The 9,471-nt window shown below is 36.4% G+C and overlaps 1 protein-coding gene across 1 annotated transcript; it reads right to left on the bottom strand.

Moving 5' to 3' along the window:
* Positions 1–143: 143 nt before the first annotated feature.
* On the bottom strand, positions 144–4,313 carry PRXIIF (peroxiredoxin IIF). Its single transcript, XM_087322219.1, has 5 exons — positions 4,041–4,313; positions 1,505–1,534; positions 1,250–1,408; positions 822–916; positions 144–368 (listed from the first exon to the last, which is right to left on the bottom strand). The coding sequence occupies exons 1-5, from the start codon at positions 4,236–4,238 to the stop codon at positions 263–265; spliced, it is 588 nt and encodes a 195-aa protein (XP_087178345.1). The 5' UTR covers positions 4,239–4,313; the 3' UTR covers positions 144–262.
* Positions 4,314–9,471: the final 5,158 nt, after the last annotated feature.

The raw sequence follows: 9,471 nt of genomic DNA, 5'->3' as shown, positions 1-9,471 counted from the left end.
TTAGAACACAATACTGATGAACAGATTTCTTCAGACAATCAAGACATGACCATTTCAATGACATCTACCACAGATGAATCAAAGAAAGATAAAAAAAGGACAGATTTTATGCAATGAACCTGGACATCTTTTAACAAATCAAGTTACAGCCCTCAAATCTTATTTTGTATTTAAAAATTCCAAGTGCGCCTTTGCACTCTTGATATATTCACGGCATTCATTTACTCTGATGAGTTTAGCCTCTAATTGGTTCCTCATAATATTATATCTGTTCATAGAGTGTCTGAGCATCAGATACTTTAAATTCAGATGGAACCTTCTCAATATTCAGTTGTTTGATAATGCCATTCTCTACATATGCTGCCCACCTGCACAAGAAAGGACGTTTACTCAACAGAGCATTAAGCTAAAGTTATGCAAACCATCACATTGTATGTTAAATACTATGGGAAAACACCAAGGGTACCCCTTTTCACCAGAATACCCATTTGCAATAGAAAAATTTGCGCTTTGCTATTCTTGTATATTTTGAAAATTTAGGTTTGTTAATACATAGCAAGTTGGGGGTATTCTTACTTTTTTTCCCTATATAAAATTCATGTTAAAGTCAAAATGATAAGCATGAAATACTTTGCAAATAAGAATAATGATATACAAACAATAACACTAGATAATAAAGACTTCCTTTAAAACTTGGAATGAAAATTGGAACACAGTGGAAAATTATTAATCCTTGGCAATATATATGTACATTGGAGATGTAAGCAAACAGAAATCTTAAAGTTAAAGTTTTTAGCTACCGTGGAGATAAAGAGATATACCTCTGTGATCGAGGACCAAGCAGTCCACTTGTCAAATCAAGATCAAGCTTCAAATACTTATGAAATTTCCCATCAAAGTCACCATAGAACTCCAACTGTACATGGATAAGTATCAGCTAATAAGTCCTTAGGTTAAAACTACAAACTTAGACGAGATGAAGACATGGGAGAAACTCTGAAATACCAACCGCTCATTACCCCTACAAATGCTGCCTATGTTTTTATTACCTTGATTTTTCATTATTTCCCCAAACGCCCTTGATGAACCCCCAACAAGAGAATCAATCATGTTGTTACTCCTATAGGAGTTGACCGCGGTATTTTTGTGAAATAAAAAAACTCAGGGGCAAATACAGAAATCAAGAAAAATGAAAATAAAGACAAACTCAGGGCATTTGGAAAAATAAAGTAAAAGCTAGGGTATATACCTTATCTTTGCATTGGAGTTTGTCAGCCCACCCATTCATCACATATGGATCATTAACTGCGACACATATGATTGAATCTACACCCTTCTCCTTAAATTTTTCAGCATACTTTGAGAAACTAGGAACATGTTGTGCTGTACACACTCCCGTAAAAGCTCCCTACAACCACAAGAATTGTATCTTGAATTTACTTGAAACCAATCAACCTGGCCAAAATAAACGAAAGGATAATATATGCATTGGCTTCTCACATACCGGAAGACCAAAGATCACAACCTTTTTCCCCTGTCATACACCAGAGTAACAAAAATCAACACATTAAGTAATACAAAGTAATAATACAAATTAGTAGTGTATCATAGAAATAGCTAAAAGCAAACTGAAAATATTTTATCGTGGCCTAAGATCAGAGTGCATATAACTAGGTTAGATGCACTTAATTGTAAAATATCTTCATATTATTTCATCTTAATAGGATGTTGTACATGTGAATGCCACTCAGCAAACATGAATCCCATATCCACTTGGCTAGCATGCATTGCACCACAAAATTAGAAGAAAAAGTCTCTCCCAAACGGAGGGACATTCATTCGTAGTGTTCAGGAATAACATAAAATTAATTTCATAATTTGCTCTATAGTCTTTCTCTCCATCCCCCATACTGACATATAATGGACATTAACATATCATCATTATCATAATCATCTCTCTTTCCGATTCCCACACGCTAACACAAAATGTTGAACTTTGTCCCATAGATTATATTTGATCTCTTATACAGAAAATTTTCCTGATAGGTTATATTCCCATACACTAAGGGTAAAAGGACAATTACATCTATCTCTTTAATGGGGATAAATGCTATCTATCCCCATAGATATATCTTTTGTATGGGATCTGGGCACATGAAATGTGACAGTGGAATAGACAATCAATCCCTTTGTAAGTGAGGAAGTGCAAGTTAGTAACAGGCAAATGAGAGAGACAAAGAAGACTGTTGTAGTGATGCAATGATAAATCCCCCTGTATAAATTTCATATACATTCAATTATGCTTGAACCATGGAAATGGCTGGTATTAAAATAAAAAATGAAAGAAAATAGTGTGGGAAGAGGGGTGAGGAAAAAGATATTTTATGCATACTAGAGTTCAAAACCATTCAATGACACCAAGAATGCCCATATTATGCGCATAAGATCACTAAGAATGCGGCAGCTAAGGACAGCAGAAAGATTTAATGCCTTCTGTCACAGCATTCTCACTACTCAACAGCTTCAGGATTAAGAAGCCCTAGTTGAACAAACCAAAACTTAAAATATGAAACTTGAAATGTAGAAATAAAATAAAACCTTGAAAACATAAAGTATGTTCTCCAATAGCCACAAAAGTTAAAGGAGCAGAATTTGACAGAAATATAGAAATTTTATCAAAACAATTGAGATTTGAATATTTTTCGAGTGGTGATCAAAAAGCTTCTGAAACCGGGGTTTAATGATACCTCTAAAATTTTGAGCAACGCAGATAAAGAATGCATGGCAAAGGTCCTTGACATTGGAAACTGATGAAAACTTGACATGTTTTGGGAAGGATTCAATGACATTGAATTGTTCCAGCACAAATTCATTTAATTTTACATGTTTTTATTGAAATGATTCGTGGAATTTAACTTTTCTAGCAACGATTCATCAAACTTTAATTTTCTATCAGGGATTCATCAAAATTCCAATTTCTTCAGCAACAACTTCACAAGCTTGGTATGTTTCACCAAGAATTCATCAAGCTTTACATGTTTTACCACGGATTCATTAAACGCTCTAAATACCTAGGGCAAAATCCAACCTTAAATAACATGAAGAGTGATCACAAAGAATCCACATGGAGCTCCATATGTTTGAGAACAGATACCTACATGAGCAAGGATTCATGGAGCTCCACATGTTTGAGAAAAGATTAAGTAAATATTTTCATTCAGCAACAAACCGGATTCACAAGGCTGAACATTCTTCGTTTTCCATGCTTCGCATGTTTCATTCCCCAAGGATTCATAAAAAAAACAAAGCTATCAAACAAGCTAGGGCCAATTACAGCCTTAGTACATTTGAATAATGCACATCAAACAATATCCTTAGAAACAATGAGAAAGGTAGAAAAAGACATTCAAATAAGAGAATATTTTGGATTACCATGACACTTGCATGTTACAGTCAAACTTTAAATGTTCGAGTAAGTATTCATCAAAATAGAAGCTTTTGAAACCACCGAACTTAGAAACATAAACAGCACATGTTTGTAGACATGGACCAAACTCCAAACCTTACAAAACTTGAAGAATGAGCATCATCAAGAAACATTCATGGAAACAACAAAAATGAAGAAAAATGACAACTTGAGAAGAAGAAGAAGAAGAAGAAGAAACATTTGGTGTAATTCACCTGAAAATCAATGAATCTTTAATTTTTCAGCAAGGATACATCAAAATTTATATGTTTCGCAGTTGACAAAGCAAACTTTACATATTTCAGCAAGAATTCATCAGATTAGAAGCGTTTGAAACTAGCCTATGAGAAGGTTCAGACCTTGAAAACTGAAGAATGCACTTTTAAAAACTTCAAACCTAGTAACAATCAAGAATGCAGTTTCAAGCACATACAAATAGACAAAAGAAGCACAGCGAATAGAATCAAATATGTGAACGAGAACGAGACGACCAAGAGCAAAGAGAACAACGACAAACAGCAAGGAAAAGAAAGACAGCTAGTTATTCCATGGAAACAAATTAGTGAATATTGACCTGGAAGATCTCTGGGAGAGGCGTGGTGGAGAAGTTACTAGCGACACCCTCATCCCACGAGCGGGCTTTCTGAAGATGCACGGAGGCATCAGCGTCGATCTGGGAGCCGACGGCTGCAGAGAAAGATCGGGCAAAACGGAGGAGGGATGAAGGCAGAGAAGATCGACGAGCGGCGAGCAGAGACGAGGTGGAGGCCATCGCTGAGTGAGACGATATGAAATTGGAAGTGTCGAGATAGACAGATAAATTATGTTCCGTGAAACTTGTTTGTAGCGTGTATGTTGTGTATAATATGTATGGTATATCATGTATGTATGTATGTATGCATGTCCGTATTTCTGTAATGTATGTTTGTATATACATATATGCATGTTCGTATGTCTGTAATGTATGTTTGTGTATATATATATATATATATATATATATATATATATATATATGCATGTTCGTATATCTGTAATGTATGTTTGTATACATATATATGCATGCATGTATGTATTATCTGTGTTTGCATGGTAGCCCTCCCCCCCTCCCCCCCCTTGCCTTCCAAGTTCCGTGAAACTTGTTTGTAGCGTGTATGTTGTGTATAGTATGTATGGTATATCATGTATGTATATATGTATGCATGTCCGTATTTCTGTAATGTATGTTTGTATGTTGCCCCCCGTGGTCCCAATGTGGAAGGTACCCCAACCATAACTTCTAGTCGGCTTAGCTCACGTTCCCTTATCTCCTTAATTGTTTCTATTACATGTCGAGTTGTTTTGAAGCCCAATATCCGAGGGCGTTTGGTTGTTCTTTACATTTCTGCTTCCTCAAGAGAGAGGCCGAGTGGCGTAAGTGTATCCACATTCATTGTCTCCCCTTGTTCCTGAAAAATTACACTACTTACATGTTGATGAATATTAAAAGGGTTATGGTTAACACTTTGTAGCTTGTTCTTCCTATGTTGTTAGCTCTAAGATATACCTATCTAGTCTCTTTATATTCAGGGTATCTAATAGTTTGGAGAGGGTGGGAGAGATTATATTATCGTCTTTGGAGGTCAAATATGATACATGAGACCAAGAATATTACATTTCAGGTGATACTTGTGAAAGTGAGTGGCCACTCTCGATGTTCAAGAACTTTACCAATGAATGTTACAATCGAGAGTGCACATTGTGGTTGTGACAGAAATCCGTGCAAGGATTGGGCTTGGTCAAAGATGTGTGGAAAGCATGGTCGAATGTGTTTAAAGGCAGAGTATTGTATCAAAGTGTGATACTCGGATTCTCAAACTTGTTTAGGGCAAAGCGAGAGAGAGAGAGAGAGAGAGAGAGAGAGAGAGAGAGAGAGAGAGAGAGAGAGAGAGAGACGGATGTAGAGTTGACGGGATATCAAGAGGTATTAAATTTTGTGATGCATGATCTTACGACAAAAAATTATCAACATGCTAAACTACATCGACTAAGACAAGAAGTGAAGGATGCTAATTGTCAATCACATAAGTTTTTTCATGACCTTCATGAATCACATGCATGACATTATGTTGTAAGGTTAGAGGAAAATGGTATCGTGTGTTCCGATCCTCAAGGAATTGTGAAGAAATGCATAGAATATTGTACATAATTGTTAGATGTACAAGACTAGTGTGTTACATTGATGATAATGTTAAAAATGATAGAGATGTATTTTTTAATGGAGTGAAAAATCATGTATTGCATGATGTGGCACAATCATTAGATGTTAATATTTTAGAGGATGAGGTGGAATATGTCATGTCACATCTTGCTAATGATAACTTATAAGAGTCTTGGGTGGGATGGATTAACACATGAACTCTTTAAGAAATAAAGAAATATATGATTAAGTTAAAGGGGTCTTTTATGGTTTTTTTTTTTTTTTTCCAAAAAAACACTACTTCACATTAGTTAGCAAACAAAATTACATCATAGAACACCCAAAGTTCTTCTCACCAGCCCTCACTCTGGCCTTCCCACCAAAGTGGACATAGTCCCCACCTCATTTTCAACAAACGTATCCAAACAACTCCAATAACCTAATAATTTGTACCATATCTATACAGATTTACAGCACCTAGACGCTGTTGGAAACCGGAAACAGCCATCGGGGTGCTTGGTAGTTCCATTGAGGCCCTGATGAGGATCTGCCCACCATAGGAGAATTACCCCATTTCAGCAAGAACTTTGATCGAGATCTTTCAGCTGCATCAGATTCCCCCTTGATTGAGTCGTATCGTCCCCGCAGCCAAGATACCAACTCAAACCAGATATGGTTTTATTTCAGAAGGTGTGGACATAAGGGGAAATGCCTCATTCTTAGAAAATTGGTTTGATAAAGCTTTTGCCGAAGGTCCCTTCTCGATCTTCCTTTGCTCAATGGAGGCTTTTTTCATTGATGGGCGGAATGTACAAGATTTTTGCAAAAGTGATGGCCAATTGGTTGCATAAGGTTTTACCTTCTATTATTCATAAATCTCAATATGGGTTCTTATATGGGTGCTGAATTGTGAAGTGATTGGCGGGTGTCTTTGCTGAATGTGGGTGTGTGATGGGCGTCTATCGAGTAATTATGTGATGAGGCTTAGTTGCTTCATTTATACATGATGTTTTGTTGTAGCCATTGCAAAGTGGCTTGTAACATATGAGTTGTATATTATTCCATGTACTTTTTCTTAACTAATGGAAGTAGAATTTATTTTGGAAAAAAGAAGAAGACATTTTACATAATATTTTAAATGTTCAAATGGCAATTGACTATGCAAAGGAGTCTAAACAAGAATTAGTGTTACAACAATTGGATATCGAGAAAGCCTATGATAATGTGGATTGGTCATTTATAAATCAGTTGATGTCTCATATAGGTTTTGGTGATCGTATGTCTAAGTTGATATACACATTAGGGGAGGGTTCGGTTTCACATGTGATGTTTAATGGAGGAGTAGCACAACCAATTTCTATTCGGAGATCAGTTAGACAAGGATGCCCGGTAAGTCCTTTATTATTCACTATTGTGACACATCCTATTCTTGTTAAGTTACACAATATGGCTATGGGGGAAGAATTGCTTGGACTAAGGTTGCCATCAGGGAAGCCATGTATTGTTCAAGCTCTCGCAGATGACCATATTATGTTTTTGGCACCTAATCGGGAAAATATTAGCAAGACAAGAGATGTGTGGGAATTGTTTTCAAATGCTTCGGGGTTGAGAATTAATATACATAAATATGCCCTCATTTCATGTACAGAACAAGATGTGTTAGGGTTGGGGTGGTCAGGAAGGATAGTACATCGTGGTATGATTTGTTGTCATCTTGGATATCCAATTGGGGTGGAAGTTTCTCATGTGAATCTTATTGAGCAAGTATCCAAAAGGTTGGAGGATAAGTTTATGTATTGGAGGTCTCAAATTTGACCTTTTCATGTACGACTTAAGGTGGTCCAATCGATTATGGTCTCTATGGTATCTTATTATCTTCCTTTGCTCCCATGGTCGAAGGAAGCTCTTGAAATGTTGTCACGATCAATGCGAATGTTGTTATGGAAAAGAAAAGGAAAAAGTGCCTTGTCATGGTTGGCATGGAATCATGTTTGCACTCCGAATTGTCTTGGTGGGGCATCAATATTGAATCTATGTGAGCACATTCAATTTATGTTTGAAGATTTACAACGTTGGACATAAATTATGGCGTACTTTATAGAGAAGAATGGAATTAAACTTGGAAACATGAAGGTTCAAACTAATTGCTGTAATGTAGTTAATTCTGATAGGGATGTCAAATGTGCAGGGTCTATGATAGTTAATCATTTGTTGACATCTTGGCAAAGTATGTTGGATTTTGTGGAATGACATCCTCCACAAGAAAGGGAATTTGTCAATTCATTACAAATGGAGGTTTTGGCAACATCAAGGTTGTTGAGGTGGGAAGGTAAACAAATTCTTAACCTTCAATTTAATCGGATGGCTAGATTGGGTTTGGTAAGAGTTAAGGATGCTATGTTGGTGTCACAAAGAAGATTAATGGCCTTTGAAACAATAAGATCAACATTTCATATTCCAAAAGGTTATATATCTTTATTTGGGATAAGTTGAAAAAAATACTATCTTCGTTTGAGCCAATTCATGATTTAGATGGGTGATCTCAAGAGCTTGATTGGAGGTTTGTTGGAAATAAGAGATTGACTATGGTCTCAACAAATGTTGCTTATCACAAGTAGATTGACAAACATAAGTGGTTGGAAGAAAGTGTTATAAAGATATGGGGTTTTCATAACCCCATTACTTGCTGGCTTCATGTGATAAGGCAGGTTGGCGTTCTCGATTGATGCTACGAGCCAAGGCAGGTTGGCATCTAGTGAAATAAGAGATATATATGGAGTAATAGAGAGGTGCGAAATTTGGGTTTCAAACCCAAGATGTAGTGCTAGTAGTGTAAATGAATTACCACTAGGGAGGGTAAGCTAATCACCACTGGAGAGAGAGAGAGAGAGAGAGAGAGAGAGAGAGAGAGAGAGAGAGAGAGAGAGAGGAAAATGGTATCATGTGTTCCGATCCTCAAGAAATTGTGAAGAAATGCATAGAATATTATACACAATTGTTGGATGTACAAGTGTGTATCGATGATAATGTTAAAAAGGATAGAGATGTATTTTTTAATGGAGTGAAAAATCATGTATCACATGATGTGGCACAATCATTAGATGCTAATATTTCAGAGGATGAGGTGGAACATGTCATGTCACATCTTGCTAATGATAAGAGTCATGGGTGGGATGGATTAACACATGAACTCTTTAAGAAATATGTGATTAAGTTAAAGGGGCCTTTTACGATTTTATTTCAAAAGGTGTGGACATCAAGGGAAATGCCTCATTCTTGGAAGATTGGTTTGATCAAGCTTTTGCTGAAAGTGCCTTCTCCATCTTCCTTTGCTCAATGGAGGCCTATTTCATTGATGGGGGGAATGTACAAGATTTTTGCAAAAGTGATGGCCAATTGGTTGCATAAGGTTTTACCTTCTATTATTCATAATGCTCAATATGGGTTTTTAGCAAAAAGAGACATTTTACATAATATTTTAAATGTTCAAATGGCAATTGACTATGCAAAGGAGTCTAAACAAGAATTAGTGTTGCTACAATTGGATATCGAGAAAGCCTATGATAATGTGGATTGGTCATTTATAAATCAATTGATGTCTCATATAGGTTTTGGTGATCGTATGTCTAAGTTGATATACACATTAGGGGAGGGTTCGGTTTCACATGTGATGTTTAATGGAGGAGTAACCCAACCGATTTCTATTCAGAGGTCAGTTAGACAAGGATGCCCGGTAAGTCCTTTATTATTCACTATTGTGACACATCCTATTCTTGTTAAGTTACACAATATGGCTATGGGGGAAGAATTGCTTGGACTAAGGTTGCCA

The sequence above is a fragment of the Azolla caroliniana genome, unplaced genomic scaffold (assembly GCF_043228905.1).
Source record: "Azolla caroliniana isolate FFs.n. ecotype wild unplaced genomic scaffold, voAzoCaro1.0.p SCAF_1, whole genome shotgun sequence".
Lineage (NCBI taxonomy): Eukaryota > Viridiplantae > Streptophyta > Polypodiopsida > Salviniales > Salviniaceae > Azolla > Azolla caroliniana.
Note: the sequence above shows the minus strand (reverse complement) of the source record. Positions and strands in the feature narration are given on the sequence as shown.

Bases quoted from the DNA above. Each gene is read 5' to 3' on its own strand.
- PRXIIF (XM_087322219.1), bottom strand. From the start codon at position 4,238: ATGGCCTCCACCTCGTCTCTGCTCGCCGCTCGTCGATCTTCTCTGCCT. The intron at 1,409-1,504 runs GTATGTGAGAAG...TTGTGGTTGTAG, and splicing joins TTGTGATCTTTGGTCTTCCG to GGAGCTTTTACGGGAGTGTG. The intron at 369-821 runs GTATATCTCTTT...TTTCTTGTGCAG, and splicing joins CTTGGTCCTCGATCACAGAG to GTGGGCAGCATATGTAGAGA.